At 36.0% G+C, this 19,096-nt stretch overlaps 1 protein-coding gene across 7 annotated transcripts in view; it reads left to right on the forward strand.

Moving 5' to 3' along the window:
- Positions 1-19,096, forward strand: part of LOC110466230 (protein furry-like) — a 90,201-nt gene continuing 71,105 nt past the window's right edge. For all 7 annotated transcript variants that reach the window (XM_021522618.1, XM_021522619.1, XM_021522623.1 and 4 more), the window contains exons 1-17: positions 1-76; positions 1,841-1,935; positions 3,089-3,297; positions 4,056-4,109; positions 5,057-5,193; positions 5,844-5,874; positions 8,336-8,386; positions 9,215-9,294; positions 9,828-9,911; positions 10,357-10,480; positions 11,505-11,642; positions 12,617-12,715; positions 13,258-13,418; positions 15,361-15,517; positions 16,582-16,662; positions 17,395-17,699; positions 18,373-18,513. In XM_021522618.1, coding sequence (XP_021378293.1) covers positions 1,914-1,935; positions 3,089-3,297; positions 4,056-4,109; positions 5,057-5,193; positions 5,844-5,874; positions 8,336-8,386; positions 9,215-9,294; positions 9,828-9,911; positions 10,357-10,480; positions 11,505-11,642; positions 12,617-12,715; positions 13,258-13,418; positions 15,361-15,517; positions 16,582-16,662; positions 17,395-17,699; positions 18,373-18,513 — 1,874 coding nt within the window. In that variant the 5' untranslated portion in view covers positions 1-76; positions 1,841-1,913. The remainder of the gene's footprint in view (positions 77-1,840; positions 1,936-3,088; positions 3,298-4,055; positions 4,110-5,056; positions 5,194-5,843; positions 5,875-8,335; positions 8,387-9,214; positions 9,295-9,827; positions 9,912-10,356; positions 10,481-11,504; positions 11,643-12,616; positions 12,716-13,257; positions 13,419-15,360; positions 15,518-16,581; positions 16,663-17,394; positions 17,700-18,372; positions 18,514-19,096) is intronic.

Below are 19,096 nucleotides of genomic sequence, written 5' to 3' on the forward strand. Positions count from 1 at the left end.
CACAAGGAAATAGTCAACTTCCGGTGGGACCATAATAGTTTTACATTTAATCGTCTGAGGCGAATACAAATCAGAGGTAAAATGATTGACATTTTCTCAGTGTTCAAATTTTGTACATTCTTTGATATAGCCTTGATAACCTGATATTTATAAACATGTCAATAATTACATAGCAATTCACACGAACGTTACGCCCATCAAATGACATCACCTGTGTTGTGCTGCAGAAGCTGAGAAACTATTCATCTCCATGTTTATATACACATCGATAAGGATTTGTTCGCAGCAAAATGATGGAGATTCCCGTGAACAAGAACAGTTACAAAGCAAATGATTAGATGATATGATCCACTGACTTAATTCTTAAATGCTGCTACTGAGTCGGTTCCGGGTTGTTTCGCCCTAAATCCCGTTCTCCCTAGGTTGTTTCGTCCTAAAACAAAAAAAATATGGCGAAACATTGTTTGGTATTTTTCTTTTCATATTTATTTGTTTTAATCACAAATTAAGTCTTTTTAGTCTTCCATCATCATTAATATAATGTTTAACAATGTCCTATAAATATTCAGGTGTAATAATAAATATGATTTAGATTTTAACCATTTAAAATAAGTCTGTTTATGACGCATAGAAGAGAGCAGTTCAAAACCAGTTTCAGCATATAGTTTCTGATGTGATGTTCCACTTCGTAATTCAGTTACTATTTTCATAGCCTGAATTTGTACAGATTATAATTATTTAGCTTCACTAACAGTACAATTGTTCCAAACAATTTCATTATGGTTCATTTTTGTAAGTGAACATATGACAGGTAATCAGAAGTGAAGATAACAATGAGAAGAGTAAACATACTCTCTAAACTATAGTAGATCATAAATAATAATAACACAATATAATTAATACAAAGTCATACTACAGTAGTGATCTTATTTGAAATATCATTGAAAATAAATATATGCCATTAGTATTTTTGGGCGAAACAACCCTTAGGGCGAACAGGATTTAGGACGAAACAACCCGCTAGCTTCTGAGTCTGATCACAGGGGTTTGTTACAAATGTCTGAAATACACATGTGTGCTGTGACCCATATCAGTATATAGCATATATGTGTATTTCAGACATTTGTAACGAACACCTGTGGTCTGATCTTTTCCAAGCAATTATGATTAATTTTCCCTTTTGACACCAGATGCTTTCCTCACATCCACATTGAATTAAATAATATTGAAATCATTGATGATCTGATGGCATAAATTGGATATATACGGTAGTCCTCTCTATTTTCGGGATAAAATTAGTTGGACTGGCATATATATATACCAACTTAAGATATAGCCAGAGTTTCCTCTGGCCCTGCCCCAGACACCAGACTTACACATATTGACAGATAGATGTCTGGTATAGGGCCAGAGCACAATACTTCATGAAAATGTGGAATTCTATGACACCATTTGGTGCTGACAACAAAAATCTGCTAATTTGCTATGACTCAACGCATACCTCACATATATCGATAGATGGGTTATTGATTAATCCAAACCCATCCTTATTATCACCAATTGTAAGACAACTGCTGCTAGATCCTGTCAGCAAAGTCCTTATATAATATACTATTCATCAGGTTGTGATAACAAAAAAAAATGTATACATGTGCATTATGTAACTTCCAAATTCTGTTACTGTAGCAGCCTCCAACTTGGTGCAAGATAGGTCTTCATGGAATTTGGTCATTGTTGATTATATAAATGTTGCATATTGCAGTGTTTTAATGAATTTAAGCTGCAAAACAAGTTAACTATACATTTGCTATAAATATCATAAACTCTTCTCATTTGACAGCAATCATGACTTGACTGACATTTAGTCGTGATCAGTTCATCTGAGGTGGGACGTGGATTCTGCCGCTAAAAAGATGGAAAATATTGAAGAAAAAGGTTTGTATTAAAACTAGCTTGTGAACCATAAGAGTTATTGAAACTGACTGTGACGCTGTTACATTGATGTCATATATAATACCCTGGGAACCAGTGACAATATATGGTATCGACTGTACTGAACCTGTACTTGATCAATCCAGATATTTTCATTGGAATTTGATACATTTTAAAATTATCTTCAGAAAAATATTAAAAATATCTTCAGACAAATATTGGTCTCAGTAATTTTTTTAACAGTAACTCCAAATTTTGTTAGAACTTCAACATAATACTCAGAGTTTTTGAACCTGTAGTTATATTTCTAATCCAGTGTTATTTTCATAAAAGTTCTGCCGTTTTCTGATTCCCATACATAATGTTATCCTAAATACTCCTATACCTTCCGTCTTCTTGGCTGCTTTATATGAAAATTTAGTATAAATTGTTTCAACCATAGGTTGTTGTTCAATTTGTTTTATTTCAAATATTATCGTGGGTAGAGAGAGAAATGCCCCTAGTACCCTAAAAATTACTTATAATGTCCCATGGTACTTCAGCATCAGCAACAGCATTTGGAAAGGAGATAAAGAATTGTCAGTGAAAAATACATTATAAACATGTTATGTAACTTTCAATTTAGTTATCCATTGTAGGATTGTACTTGATTTCCTATTTGATTTGCTTGATAAATGAAATTTGGGGGATTTTGAATGACAGATTGGTCCTCTTAACAAATCAGTTTTGCAAAGTGTCTCATGTTTGATTGAAGAAAGTGTTTTTATATTTGTAACCTTATTTCAGAGTTTAACAAGCAAATTTGCAAAATGATATTCATATTCATATGACCAGGTTTTGCAAATATGATATAATGATACAAACATACAGTTCTTTGGGTGTGTGTTTATATATCTGTATGCCATTTCACCCTTTAAAATTAGTCATTGGGATCTGGAGGATATCTGATGCCTTATTAAAGATTTCTGTAAGATACTGATATTATTTAAATCAAAATAGTTTTTAAAACAAATTTAACTGAAAAAATATATACAATGTCTTGCTTGTGGTGACTCTACAAGTGCTTTGCCTAAAATATCCCTTTCTCTTGTTTTGAACAAAAGAATCCATGTATAGGGGGATTTATAATGACATATGTTACATGTTACATCAACAGGGACGCAGGAAAGCATGGAGAAGAAAGAAGGACAGGATGGTAGAGAGATGCTGATGATACGTTTTCCATGGCGAAGGAACAACAGCTGTCCTGGTAGTCGAGGAGGAGATGATGGTACCAAACCTGGAGAGTACATACTACAGACCCTTTTCCTTGAGTTCTGTAACATGGCCGAAAAGAAAGTAGAACAAGTGTTAGCTGAACCACTGGTATGTATCTCTGTGTTTTGACAGAAGAGTTTGTATGCAGGAGTTTTCCTGCCTATTCCGTCTTTGCATATTGCAGAGTTATCTTCTCTTGGGAGCAGGTGCGAGAAAATTACGTCGTTTTCTCAAAAATTGATGACGTTACTCTCATAAACAAGTGACGTAACAATCAATACCTGCTCCCAAGAGAAGATAACTCTGCAATGCGCAAAGACGGAATTGTAAAAGCACATATACTTTCATTTGTAGACTCATGTATATAGAGGTACATGTTCTGTCAGTAGTTCATACGATAGCGAACGAGAAATGGTAGTAAAATTAATAGTTTTAAATGTAATATTTTCGTTTAGTTTATATTTCGTGTGTTTAATACTTTCATTTAGTTTATATTTTGTGTGTTTAAAATTTCGTTGGGGTTATATTTCGTTGTTTTTATAAAACCTCGAAATAAACAAAATTAAATCCTTAACTAAATATTATGCTTTTACAGTATATATTTTGGGCCGAAATTCAGCCCCATTCACAATCAGATTCAGACACTTGATGAGTTATCTATAACAAAACACAAGGTCATTTGAAAATTTCCTTTTAGTTGCTTTATAACAAAAAACACTTCAGAAAACCCTACATTCTTCAAAAGAAAAATAATGAGGGGTTGTGTTGTCAATTTGTAGGTGGCAGTTCCTAAAATGCCAAGGAAAATACCTGTTGTCATTGTTTATACTGTAATGTGTTTGTCAATTATCATAATTACCTTTCAGGAAAAGCCGCTATCGAAGTCCTTACAGAGAGGGGAAGATGCTCAATTTGATCAAGTAAGCTCGGGTGTCTTGTCAGCAAGACATCAACTTTTCTTCTGTTGACAAAATTAAATTCCGATGTACATTTGTATAACTGTGTCTGTATACAAACAGGGCCTGCTAAAAACCCTTGTTTGTTGTCCAATTAAAATTATTTAACCCTTTCATCCCTATGTAACTTTAGTAGACTCTAGATCTACTATGCATTGATCTGGATGAGTTCATTCTGGTCTACAGTGGCGGAAGGGTTTAAATCATATTTTTGACTTGATGTTTTTGTGCATAATATCAATGAACAGTCATATTACTGAACCACAAATCAGTGAATACCAAGCATTACATTTTTTTCTTCTTTTTTTTTCTATGTCTTTATGAGTAATAATGTTTAAACGAGAATTACAACAAAAATATCTCTACTTCCAAATTCAGAAAATAACATTGATCAAATTGGTTGCCAATTCAATCCAATAATTGTCAACATTCTTTCTTCAAAGAAGTACAAAAAATGTCACTTTTACCATAAGAAGAAAATCTTAAACATTGTTCTATGTATCTAACTCTAAGCTATTGTATATGTTCTTCAGCTTTAGATAGTTGGTCATGTAGTTAGCATTGTAAAAATCGGAAACAATTGGAATTCTTACCATCAATTTGTAGTGATTTTAGTCCAATTTGGGCTGCAGTCTCCACGGATAAACAGTATGCCCCCACCCCCAATTTTTTATCCAAAACTCCCTTATCGAAGATTAATTTATTTATTTGAATTTACTCTGTTTACTGTGTTGTGATGCTTTTAATATTAAAATGAAAGAAATACTTTGGTAAACAATTGATTTTTAAGAAATAAAGATATTTATGTACAAAAAAAGGCACATTTAATAGGATGAGTAAAAGTCACAATTTTATAATATTAAAAAAAATACTGAATCAAAATTGATAATTTATGTTTTTGTATGAAACAGCTCCTGAACTCTTTTGGCTGTCTGGCTGAGCAGTGTTTACCTTCCATTCTGCGTAGTCTTTTCCGTTGGTTTGAACGTCAAAATTTGATGGACGAGTGTTCCCAACCAGACACTCGACAGCGACACAGGAGTAAGGGGTAAGTTGTATTACACAATACACAAAAGACAAGTTTTGATAGTTAAGAATACTTATCTAGATCTTCAAGTTTACAAGTTTCTTGGTTCCCTCAGAAACAATACAATGTACAACATGAGGTATCAGAGTAAAACAATACACATTTAAAAATCTGCTGAATACTGATATCAAAGTTTTACTTTTACACAAATAATGTATGTATTAAATGTGTCGCAATGTTTTAAGACTGACTGGTCCCTTTGTCAAGTTACGACCGAGTGAGCGATTTGTATTATTTACCTATTCAATGATGTGATGAAATTGTATGTTTTTCATGTCACTCGACCCGAGACGTTACAGGTAGGGTGTAGATCTAGCCCCCTCCCCTGTTATATGTCAGTATCGGGTCATACAGATACAGTACAGGTAAATAATACAAATCGCACACTCAGTCATAGCTTGACATAGGGACCAGTCGGTCTTGCTCACTCAGTCATAGCTTGACAAAGGGACCAGTCTCTCTTGAAACTTTTGATATCACATATTTCCAAACTTATCAATCTTATTGAAGATATCTGCTGAATACTGTCGTAAAAATTAAGATGGTATTTTTTAAATGACGTGATCTGGTAAATGATGCATTGACTGTTGATTTATCGATGTCTGTTACAGAAGTAAAGACTTCCTCTGTGAGAGAAGAGATGTAAGTATAATCGTTATAAACTCTGGTCAATCTGAGCTCTGTTCTTTAAATCTGACTTTGATCGTGCCTCCTCTAAACATGTACTAGTAAATATACTCCCTCTTAACTGGCACTGGATCCTGTCTTGGTCTAGCTCGGCCGTTTATACAGTCCGACCTACCATACAGGAAAGTGATCGGTTGATCAGTTATTGCCACCTTAACCAGATAGATACAGCTACATGTAGGTAAACATTTTAGCACTCATGGATGTTGATTATAACAAGATTAACTTTTGTTTTAGTGATATGTAATGTATTTGTGTCAGTCAGTTATTCTGCTTACCTGTGGCAATAGGAGGATGCGGTGGCCAAGTGGTTAAAGCGTCTGACATTCTGCTACCACTAGCCCTCCACCACTGGGTCGCGGGTTCGAGACTTACGTGGGGCAGTCGCCAGGTACTGGCCGTAGGTCGTCGGCTTTCCTCCACCACCAAAACCTGGCACATCCATAAATGATCACCATAGCTGTTAACAAGAAGTCTTTAAAAAACGTCTGAATCCCAATGGTGTACGGTTTTAGACAGAGTCTGCTTTATCTCTAATTTATTAACAACACTTTGTAGATAATCGGTTTATTAAAAGCTTACATGCAAGTGTATGTTTAGGATAAACTCTATTGTCTTGATATATGCTACTTGTTTGATGGGACATTTAAAGGGACATCACGTGAAAAGGCGTTTTTTTTTAATGAATGTATGTATTGTATGCACTTCCACTTATGTTACCTCGCTATCCCATATTCATAGTCCGTTCCAAATGTCCAGTTTGACCACTTGAATTGTTCGGGAAAGCCCTGCTAAAAATAGCGCCGATAACGTCACCTGACTAGGCAGTAAACACAAGTGGTGCGAGCGAGATGAAACGGTTTCCAAAGGGGCCCCCAGAGAGGGGCCGTCAGGCAACTGCAACTTCTTACCGCACTATGAAACCAAGTTATATGATTTCTAAGTGATTAGTCCGTATTCAAACTTATTGAACAGTAATTATTCATCATTAGAAGTTAATTGCACACTTGCCAATGTTCAGAATTTAAATTTATTTAGCTTTAAACATAAATGTGTTGCCAATAAAATTAAACAAGGGATGGGGCACAAGTTTTTACAATTTATCACAGCCTTCTCCCGTCATACATTTACAATTAAATGTCAACAATGATAATAGGCATAAACATAAAGTAGATATATTTAAATATATATTGAATTTAGTACCGGAATGTGGCCGGTACAGATGGTACGGGGCTAAACACCTTCCCTACACCAAGGGACAAACCTTTCTGATTTTTTTTTTATATATTGCCGGGGCAGAGGAGGCCGGGTATTCATATTAGTACTAATTTAAATCTTGCATGTAAAAACAAAAATAATCGTTTAATTCAGCAATATAATTAAATCATACCATTTTATTGAACCCGGTAATATTATAAATTATGTAAATCCACGGACTTAGATAACACGTATCTCGGTGACCCAGAAAATACGCCGTGGGCCATCACAACAGTTATCCCTTGGAGGGCCTCATGGAAAAATCAAACTAACCAGTCACTTATCCCTTCCTTTCGCATAAACCACTGTATAATTATAGAAACACAAAGTAAACTCTCTCCAATACATGCCCATTAACATATTAAACTAAGTTCATCTGTGTTCAAACTCAGACAAAGATACTAGCGAGCTTAATAGTTTTAGATATTTATTCATAACATAAACAGCGCTAGCATTTCTGTCGATTCCATTTCAGCTTAACCGGCTATCCGGAAGAATACATGCACCGTACTAACTGCTACGGCAGTTATTTTCTCCTTTGAATACTGCCCACCTGCAATAATGATTCCGTAACGTACTCCTTGCGCTATCTTTTGACCATTTGGCAACTTTTCGTTTCGTAGCTGACACGGTACAACACTTTTCTTTCGCTTACTTCACACGGCCAGTCATTTTGTTTACAGAGGAATTGTGTGCTATGTGCATGCGCTAGTAGAGGGAAATCCCTGAACAAAACGTTGGTCAGACAGGTAGAAATACCGATGATTTTCTTGGATTTGATCATTTTTATGAATCTATTTCAGCCAAATCCGATCGTTATTTTCCATAAGGAGTCTCACTTGTGATGTTTATGTAGTTTTTGAAAAAAAGACAAAAAATAAAGTTACTTCACCGTGATGCCCCTTTAACTCTTTTTATACTTTACACACTTGTTTGCATGAACTCAGGATTTTTTTATATTCAGTCACTGATACCATATATGGCACTCTGAGGACCGAACAGACGATTTTGTTATGCCAGCGTTATCGTATGAGTTAATTTTTTATCTGTTATTTGAAAAATAAAATGAACCATTTTCTTCCAAATGTACAATGTGCTATTGTTGATATCGAAGATGTAATATATGTACTGTTAATCCTGATGACCTCTGTTTTCCCAGCTGGCTGTGGAGTTTGTGTACTGTCTGGTGTTGATAGAGGTGTTAGCCAAGGTCAGTATCTATAGGGATTATTTTAAAGTAACATCTCCATGCAGTTATGAACCTATATATGTTTTGTTAGTTTTAACATAGCGTTTGTAACATATCAATGTTTTACTTTTTACACAAACAATGTACGCATCAAATGTGTCGCAATAGTTCAAAACAATCGTTTCATGTCAAGCTATGACTGATTGAGTATACGTAATTTGTACTGTTTAGCTGTACAACAATGTAACGCAAAGTTGTAAACTTTATATGTCGCTTGACAACGGGACGTTTCGTCTCTCAACAGAGTGTATACAAACTGTATCAAATAGGTTACTGGTAGGGCGTAGATCTAGCTCCCTCCAGTTTAGGTCAGAAGTGGGTCATACAGATGACTAAGCTGGTGTCCCCCTCATCTCTGTTAAGACACTGACTGATTTTGATTGCTTCTTTATAATTAATTTGTCTAGTTTTCGTATGTTGTTCCACTACTTTGTCAATGTGCCAATTGACAATATGATTTTGGATGTTAATTTGGTCAGAGGAGCATGACCTTTAAGTTCTCGTCAATGTTGCGATCAACATGCTTTTAATACAAGAATTTTCATTGAATTACTTTAAATAGTCTGTGACGCTGTAATTGTCAATAGATTACACAGATGTGCAATATTAATTCAGTGATAAAAAAAATTGCAAAAAACACCCATTTCATAATTCATTAGACTTTATTTTCATTATTCTAAATCGATTCTTTTTTGAGAATACATGTCTTTGAGATTGGTTTTAGAGTGGTTATCTGCAAGTTCATCAACTTCATTTGAAATGAAACTAATTTGTTGCTATACATTCCAGTTGGGTTTCCATCCAGGACACAATGATTTAGTGACCTACATTATCACACAGGCTTTCCGACACTTCAAGTACAAGGACGGGTGAGTGTGGTATTCTTCATCAATTCAGCATTCAGTCAAAACAATTTGTTATACAATTGGCAAAAAAACCAGAAATGATGCGTCCATGCTTCAAAAACTGTAACATCTCTAATGGTACTCCAGACTAGGTTAGCAAATCAATAAATGTTTGTTATGATGACAGGAATATGGCATATATATGGTCTGCACATTATCATCTATTTTTGGTAGTGCTTTGGCTCAGCTCACAATCATGATCACTTGTGCTGTTTGCTGACCGGCAAGCAGATAAAGTGTTTTGTGATGACGTTGATAAAAACTTGATGAAGCGGTACATGTTTTGTTTAATGAAATTTAAAACTTGGTGCCAATTTGACTCTTTAATTTGACAGTTCAATATCTTATACATGTATATGAATATACTTGTATTAGGAGATCTGGTAACTCTCAGGTAATTGTGATCGATTAAAACTAAGTGACATATCTTTAATAAAAATTCCTTTGCCTAATGTATAAGATAGTGCATATTTTCAAGGCTACTTGCTTCATTTCAGAATACAGACCAACCCAAATTCTGGGAACATCAGTATCCTGACTGACCTATACTCGGAGGTCATTGGTGTGCTTGTCCAGTCAAGGTAGGTCAGGGTTCAGGGGTCATACTTGTCATTTTCTTGTGCCATACTTGAGTAAAGGAAACTGTATTACTGGTTTGGGCTACAACGGTCTGTATAATCCATCAGAATTTTAGCTAAGACTCCCAGATAAAATTGAATTCTCTAATAGGCCCTAATTATACCCGAAACCACTTAATACTTTACCAAATACTATCCAACCAAAACCCCCCACATTTGACAACATCATCTAAAAATGGTCTTTCTTAGTGGGGAAAATTCTTGTAGTAAACATAATACATGAAAAATTATCTTTAATTTTAGTGATCTAATATCGTAGGTCCCGATAGCTAGATTTGTTATAATAGCAGGTGTTGCGTTGTTGGTAACATGAAACTTATCGAAACTAAATTTTATCTGTAAAATTCTGAAAAGTTTGGATGTCATAAAAAGTTGTCTTTTTGTACAGGTTCACAGCTGTCAAAAAACATTTTATGTCCGAGTTGAGGGAGTTAAAAATACGTGACCAGACTCCATATACCGCACAGAGCATCATCAGTCTGCTCACCAGTCTGAAGTACTTCAAGGTCAAGGTAGGTCACTACCATGTTAGCGTTACATTCAGGTGCCTCAAGGTGTTCGTATATTTAGGCCATTGCAAAGTACAGGTATTGTCATTTTAAGATGCATCAGGTTTATAATAAACTATATTAGGTTGAAGCGCAACGTTGATACAATTTTCAGTAGTACTTTTATTGTTTTAAAAAGTTTTCAAAACAAATTTTGTGTCAAGTTTTCAGATCATTTTTCATGCCTTTTGATAATTGAAATACATCAAATATACATTGTTATTTGACACATTAGCTAGTTTGAGTTTGTGAAGTACCTTTTATTATTGCAATAATAGATTGCAATAGTAAAATTATGGCAATAGCATTTTACTATAATGACAGTTTATAAAATTGTCAATACATTATAGTAGTTATTCCAAATGTTAGGTCATCATTGTGGAAATGAAGGTCATGGCAGTCGTTGTTTAATGGTCAGCATTTAAATCGTTTGTTCCTTAAAAAGGACACCATTTAGTACTCAATCAGGTCTGGGTCAGTTATCTTCCTATAAAGCAGGACAGTTCTATTCTCTTATATAACCCTGGACAGGTGTATCCGCACTTTTACCGGTGTGAGATTTCCTTGTCTCCCCCTAGGGTTGAGACGGGGGGATTCCCCTATGCATAACAATGGTATGACGTCACTTCAACAATACAATGTCACGTCAACAATCCATCAAAGTCACGTCAACCCAGAATTTAGCATGTAACATTATCATTACATTGTGTATATGATACACATTAGGAGAACAGGGTAAGAGAAAAAGAATCATTCACCCCTTTGTGGGTAAGATCGAGGAATCTCAACCCTCGGGGAAAGATTCTTAAGTTGCCAAACACAACCCTCGGGGAAAGATTCTTAGGTTGCCAAACACTTGGCAAAGCCTCGTGTTTGACAACATAAGAATTTTCCCCCTCAGGGTGAAAGATTCTATTATTCTGCAACAATGATAGTAAGCCTTGAATCTGTTTCGTAATATAATTTACGTCTTTTGTTTTTTATTCAGATGCATCCCATAGAGGACTTTGAGGCATGTGTTATGTTCCTACAGGACCTGGGACATTACTTTCTAGAGGTGAAAGATCGTGACATCAAGCATGCAGTCGCCACCTTGTTTGTTGATATTCTACTGCCTGTGGCCGCGGTGAGTGTTGCAGTCTTACTGACAAAGATGTCATTCTTTGACAATTTTAAGGAAGGAGTCGTGCTGTATTGTTTTCAAGCGTTATTTTCATTAAATCGCTCAACAAAACATAGAGAGTGTGAAAGAAAGGGTAATTATATCCCATTTCTGTTCATAATTAAATTTTGATTATTTGCAAGCTATATCATGGCTATAAAGTTTCTATGAGTCGATACAGAATGAACTTCTGCAGGAAGAGTAACATTTACCTGTATTTCCACATGTGTAGTAAGTAAGTATTTAAATAAACATTGATGTCGTATTTGAATTGGCCGCACATGGATTTGTTTGATTAAAATTTTAGCTACACTTGATGGAGCAAGCTCATATTACATACTAAAAAGAAAAAATCATTATATGGGCACTGATCTTTTGAGTTGATAAAAAGTTTATAATTTAAGGAAGTTTCTTTTGATAACTTTTGTTACAGGAGAAATAACTAGAATACTCTATAGGTTTCCAACAGTGAAATATTGTTGAAACGCACCTGGAAGGGATCTCTTAATCAATGATATTAATTGTGATATAAATATTATTTTCAATAAAATATTCCTTCTTTTATAAGAAGAATGTGTGGACAGTTTCAATTTTAATATTCAAACTATGATTATTGTTCAAAACATAAATTAGGGACTGCGGTGGCCGAGGGGTAACAGCGTCTGACATTCTGCTACCACTCGTTCTCCACCACTGGGTCGTGGGTTCGAGAACTAGGTTGGGTAGTCACCAGGTACTGGCTGTATGGTCGGTGGGGGGGTTTCTGGGAACTCTGGCTTTCTTCCACCACCAAACCTGGCACGCCCTTAAATGACGATAGCTAGGAAGTAAAACACAAACAAAGTAAACCAAATCAAAATACAATGTATTATAATTCCAAATTTTGTATAATAATCATGCTTAATGATGTCCTTTTCAATTTCTTGCAAACCTTCTAGACGGCAAAAAACGAGGTGAATGTACCTGTACTGAAGAATTTGGTGGATATGTTATACACGCCTGCCTTGGACCTGACAATGAAGAAGAAACACATGTTTGTGAGTTCATCATGTACACTGAACATATGTCCTGATTGGTAGAAATGTTCCTTAACCCTTTCATCACTGTAGACCATAATGGACTCATCAATATCAATGCATGGTAGAGTCTACTGAAGTTACATAGGGGTGAAAGGGTTAAAGAATACAGCCTTAATAAGCTGTGAGATCTGGAGGGTTTTACATCATCATTTGTATCCCAGTGTGTCTATAGACATGGGTTGCCTGGATTCTTGGGTATGTGGTAACTTGTGTTGGACCTGTAAACAGGGCCCTAAAGTATTTGTATAGTTATTGTTCATTTCAGGGCAGCACTGGGTAAAGTTTTCACTTGTCTGTTCAACAATTTGTGTTATATGTAATATGTAATTGACATAAAAAACATAAAGAGCAGTAAAGGAGATATCTTCAGCAAGTCAGTACTGTTCTTTTATGAAGAAGAAAAATAATACGAGCAACTGAGATATAAACATTATATCTAGGTCTTGAATCTAACACAACATTTTCTATGTGTTTATTTATTATTGCTGTTATATTTGTAGCACTGTTTCCCCCTGGTGACATGCCTATTGTGTGTGAGCCAGAAAACATTTTTCCTCAACAACTGGCCGTACTTCCTTACCACACACTGTCTGTCACAGCTAAAGAACAAGGACCAGAAATTATCACGCATGGCGCTTGACTCACTTCACAGACTTCTATGGTGGGTTTGCATGGAGGGGTCATTTTTTGGGAACACCGGGGTATAGGCTGGGCTTTTGAAAAACAGTGGGGTGGTACTCCAATTGGAAAATAATTATCCTAGCCTCATGTATGGAGGCACCGTAGTCTAGTGGAAGGATGTCGGGCTCGTGACTGAAGGGTTGCGGGTTCGTGTCACGGCACTGTGTTAAATCTTTAAGCAAGATACTTTACTCCGCTTGTTCCAGTCTACACAGCTGTAAATGAGTATGTGGTTGGGCAGTGCTAGAATTATAGAATGCTAGCTGTGAGTGCCGAAATGGCAGCACCGGCTGTATGCTCCTCAGGGAGTTGAAAAAGATATTGGCTGGTTGCAAAGGCCCCATAACCATGAAAAATAATTTGTGAATAAAAAATGAGACGACATTATTATTATTAATCATGTAAATTATTTTTCATACAATTTTTTAGTCTGCAGTAAAGCTTTAAGAAAGAATGTGTTCATTATAATTCAAGATGTAACTGTGTTTGTTGTAATTCCAGGGTGTACATGGTGAGAATTTAGATGTATCTGTGTTTGTTGTAATTCCAGGGTGTACATGGTGAGAATTTAGATGTTACTGTGTCTGTTGTAATTCCAGGGTGTACATGGTGAGAATTTAGATGTATCTGTGTTTGTTGTAATTCCAGGGTGTACATGGTGAGAATTAAGATGTATCTGTGTTTGTTGTAATTCCAGGGAGTACATGGTGAGAATTAAGATGTAACTGTGTTTGTTGTAATTCCAGGGTGTACATGGTGAGAATTTAGATGTTACTGTGTCTGTTGTAATTCCAGGGTGTACATGGTGAGAATTTAGATGTAACTGTGTTTGTTGTAATTCCAGGGTGTACATGGTGAGAATTTAGATGTAACTGTGTTTGTTGTAATTCCAGGGTGTACATGGTGAGAATTTAGATGTAACTGTGTTTGTTGTAATTCCAGGGTGTACATGGTGAGAATTTAGATGTAACTGTGTTTGTTGTAATTCCAGGGTGTACATGGTGAGAATTTAGATGTAACTGTGTTTGTTGTAATTCCAGGGTGTACATGGTGAGAATTTAGATGTAACTGTGTTTGTTGTAATTCCAGGGTGTACATGGTGAGAATTTAGATGTAACTGTGTTTGTTGTAATTCCAGGGTGTACATGGTGAGAATTTAGATGTAACTGTGTTTGTTGTAATTCCAGGGTGTACATGGTGAGAATTTAGATGTAACTGTGTTTGTTGTAATTCCAGGGTGTACATGGTGAGAATTTAGATGTAACTGTGTTTGTTGTAATTCCAGGGTGTACATGGTGAGAATTTAGATGTAACTGTGTTTGTTGTAATTCCAGGGTGTACATGGTGAGAATTTAGATGTAACTGTGTTTGTTGTAATTCCAGGGTGTACATGGTGAGAATTTAGATGTAACTGTGTTTGTTGTAATTCCAGGGTGTACATGGTGAGAATTTAGATGTAACTGTGTTTGTTGTAATTCCAGGGTGTACATGGTGAGAATTTAGATGTAACTGTGTTTGTTGTAATTCCAGGGTGTACATGGTGAGAATTTAGATGTAACTGTGTTTGTTGTAATTCCAGGGTGTACATGGTGAGAATTTAGATGTAACTGTGTTTGTTGTAATTCCAGGGTGTACATGGTGAGAATTTAGATGTAACTGTGTTTGTTGTAATTCCAGGGTGTACATGGTGAGAATTTAGATGTAACTGTGTTTGTTGTAATTCCAGGGTGTACATGGTGAGAATTTAGATGTAACTGTGTTTGTTGTAATTCCAGGGTGTACATGGTGAGAATTTAGATGTAACTGTGTTTGTTGTAATTCCAGGGTGTACATGGTGAGAATTTAGATGTAACTGTGTTTGTTGTAATTCCAGGGTGTACATGGTGAGAATTTAGATGTAACTGTGTTTGTTGTAATTCCAGGGTGTACATGGTGAGAATTAAGTGTGAGAGTAACACAATTACTCACAGTCGCCTACAGAGCATCGTCAGCAGCCTGTTCCCTCGGGGCTCCAAGGTGGTCACCCCAAGGGACGTGCCCCTAAACTTCTTTGTCAAAATAATCCAGTTCATTGCAAAAGTAAGTTTTACACTTAAGTTCTCAACTTCATTTTCAAGAAAGTGAATCAATTAATTGCAAAATTACACCCCGCCCCTTCAACATAGCCATCAGAGTCATCTTCAGAAAAGGTCATATCTTTGTTAAGATAAGCATATTCACTGCAAAAAAGGATAAACCCTTCAATCTCAGAAACACTTCTTAAAGATAAATGAGGAAACTTTACGTACAAGATAACAATGTTATCATGAACCGTTTTTACAAACAGTGAAGTGATTTCAAATATTAAATCACTTGAATCCTACTAAAATCAACATCCGTTAACCAAAGTTCTTAAAAAATGGTAGTTGTTATTCCCTGCTTAACGTTCAGCATTTAGGGTTATCGCAACAGCTGGTTTACCTGTTGTCAGTATAATGTGACCTGGTTGAATACTGTACTGGGTGCCTTCGTTAGTGTAATTCAGTGAGGTAGCACTCTAAATTCGGTATCAGATCCGCGCTATCGCAGGGAGGCAAATACATCAACATACTCTTCCTCAAGCACACATACATACAAGCACACATACATACAAACACATGTATGGAAGCACGTCCTTATATGACCTTAGCTGTTAATATAACATTAAACAAAATAAAACCAAACCAAACCTTAATAATCGAGCCAGTCTATGTTCACAGTAGTTAATCAAGCCACCCTTATTCCCATTAATTGTCTAGTCACATATATTTCTAATTGATAGTCCAGATACATTCGTTTGCAGAGATGGTCCAGCATCTCAGTTTCCTGCAGAAAATCCAGCTACATTTTTTCCCAGTAGATAATCCAACATCTCTCATTTCCAGATGATGGTCATACCACACCGTCATTCCCAGTAGATAATTCTGCCACCTTATATATTCCTAGTAGAAAATCCAGCCATTCTCATTCTTAGCAAAAGTGTCTGGATTAATGTGAACAATTGGATTACTGAAACAGTTTTCTGGTCAGTCTGTTCCTTAATTAAAACACTGGCTGTATGATGGAACATTAGTAGTGACAGATTAAAGTAGGCCTGACTTGATACTATTGTGATGTAATTACAGGAGAAGCAGGACTTTGCTATGAAGGAGATCATATTTGACTTGCTTTGTGTGGGACGGTCAGCCAAGATTCTTACACCAGAGGTAAGCAACTTAACAAAGCCAGGTCATATACTGTTAACATACTTCTATTACCTGATAGTACACTTAACGCTTAAAAAAACCCAGTCATATACTGTTAACATACTTCTATTACCTGATAGTACACTAACGCCTAACAAAGCTCGGTCATATACTGTTAACATACTTCTATTACCCGAAAGTACATTCTGACTTTTGCAAGTCGTTAAGGCATCTGACATTCTACTACCACTAGCCGTCCACCACTGAGTTGCTAGTTCAAGACCTACGCGGAGCAGTCGCCAGGTACTGACCATAGGTCAGTGGTTTTTCTCCTGTAATTCTGGCTTTCCTCACCAACAAAACCTGGCGCATTCTTAAATGACCATAGCTGTTAATAGGACGTAAAACACAAACAAACCAAACTTTTGCAGATCTGCAACAGTTTTGATAGCTTTTCACATTGTTGTTTAGCAATACAAGCTGTCTGTGATATGCTTAAGTACAGTGATTCTACATTTATATTCAGGTTCAAACTTTTGATAAGAACATGTTATGGTATAAGGGGATGTCTATGATCTGTCTAACCGATCATCTATCCACACTTTGGTTTCCATGTCAGTTTTCGTAAATATCATTCAATCGCTATGAATCTTGGTACACAATAATACCATTAATATGAAATGATGTTCACATTAATGTGTAATGTAGTTTACCTTGAAATATTTGACATGAATTTCTTACGACTGTCCACAGCGGATGAGCATTGGTCTACGTGCATTCCTGGTGATTGCAGACAGCCTTCAACAAAAGGATGGCGATCCTCCAATGCCACAGACTCAGGCTACACTGCCCTCCGGAGCCACAGTCAGGGTCAAGAGAACATTTCTTAATAAGAAGCTGACTGACCAGATGGCCAAAACCATAGGCCTGGCCCAGTATTACCCACACATGCTCAAGGCCTTCGACTCCATGCTGCATGCACTTGACCTCCAGGTGGGGAGACAACACTTACTAACCAAGTCAGAGAATGTCAACAAAGAGCCGGATGACCTAATGATGTAAGTTAGCTGCGCCATTGCAGGATTTACACGCTGTCAAGAAAAGAAAAAAATGAGGATGATGATAATTTCAGGCGTTGATATGTGTGAATGTGTGGATGTGTGTTGATGTGATGTTTTGTATAGTGTACATGTTCTGAAAATCTTGAAAAAGAAAAAGAAAAAAAAGATAAAGAAAAAAAACAACACCCCCACTCCATCATATCATGGTCTTATAACAGCTGCAGATGGTGCTTACGGATTTGCCCAAGCCAAGAAATAAGTTAAGAGACATTTGTCCTTGCTCTGTAAAAATGTATACATATGTTAGAAGGTTCCTGATTGTGGGGACTGAAACAGATAACAGTAAAATCTTAAGTGATTGGAGATTTCATAACAGGTGGTAAACATCCTAAGAAATCATTGCCATGTATTGTATTGTTCCTCATTATAGTATAATTGCTATGTATTTATATGATATTTAATGTAAACTAAAAGAAATATGTGTTGTATATTTTCGTTGTTGTGTGTAAGTACTGCATGTGATAGGATTGATGATTACTTGTGGATCTCGTGGAAAATTAATACCTCCAAAAATGTAATTATGTCATAACTGTGAAGATTTCAATCCACAAAATTAGAAACTTAGAAACTTTTTAAAACAGTTAACTGATCATGCGCCATACTATTTCAGAGGAGAGAGAAAGGCAAAGATAGAACTTTTCCGAACGTGTATTGCTGCAATTCCTCGACTTATCCCAGATGGAATGAGCTGTCAGGAATTAGTGGAACTGCTAACAAGGCTTACAGTTCACCTGGACGAGGAGCTAAAGGGGTAAGTATTTGTCCTGCACAAAGAGTTAAATGAGTAATTGTTTAAACTGAAAGGAGTTGAAGGTGTGAGTGATTGTACTGGATGAGATGGAAAGAGTGACTGTTTGACTGGATGAGAAGTAAAATTTAGAATTGTGTACAAATTTAAACATATGAAGATAAATGGGGTGGAGAGGATAAGTTAACAAGTAAACGATGGAATAATAAAATCTGTTGCCTGTAACTGAGGGAGATCAGGGTTATCTCTGTCGAGGGCTAAGATTTGGTAACATCCCGACCTCGGCTTATGCCTCGGTTGGGATAATGTTACAGAATCTTAGCCCGAGACTGAGATAACCCAAACTTGCTCAGTTACAGGTAATTGATTTCTTTTCTCACACTTTGGTTCAAATGTTTTTTTTAAATTTTGACTACAATTATCCCGTCTGGGGCCGCAAATAAAAAAATGGCCTCTATGCTACTGAAGGGTCAAAATGTAGTCCGTCCATACAAACAAGACAACGTATTTCAGTGTGTAGATCATATTTTATCTACAGCATCAGATATCTAACAACATCAAAACAATACGTTTAACGACAAAACTA

Source organism: Mizuhopecten yessoensis, unplaced genomic scaffold (genome assembly GCF_002113885.1).
Source record: "Mizuhopecten yessoensis strain PY_sf001 unplaced genomic scaffold, ASM211388v2 scaffold11125, whole genome shotgun sequence".
NCBI classification, from domain to species: domain Eukaryota; kingdom Metazoa; phylum Mollusca; class Bivalvia; order Pectinida; family Pectinidae; genus Mizuhopecten; species Mizuhopecten yessoensis.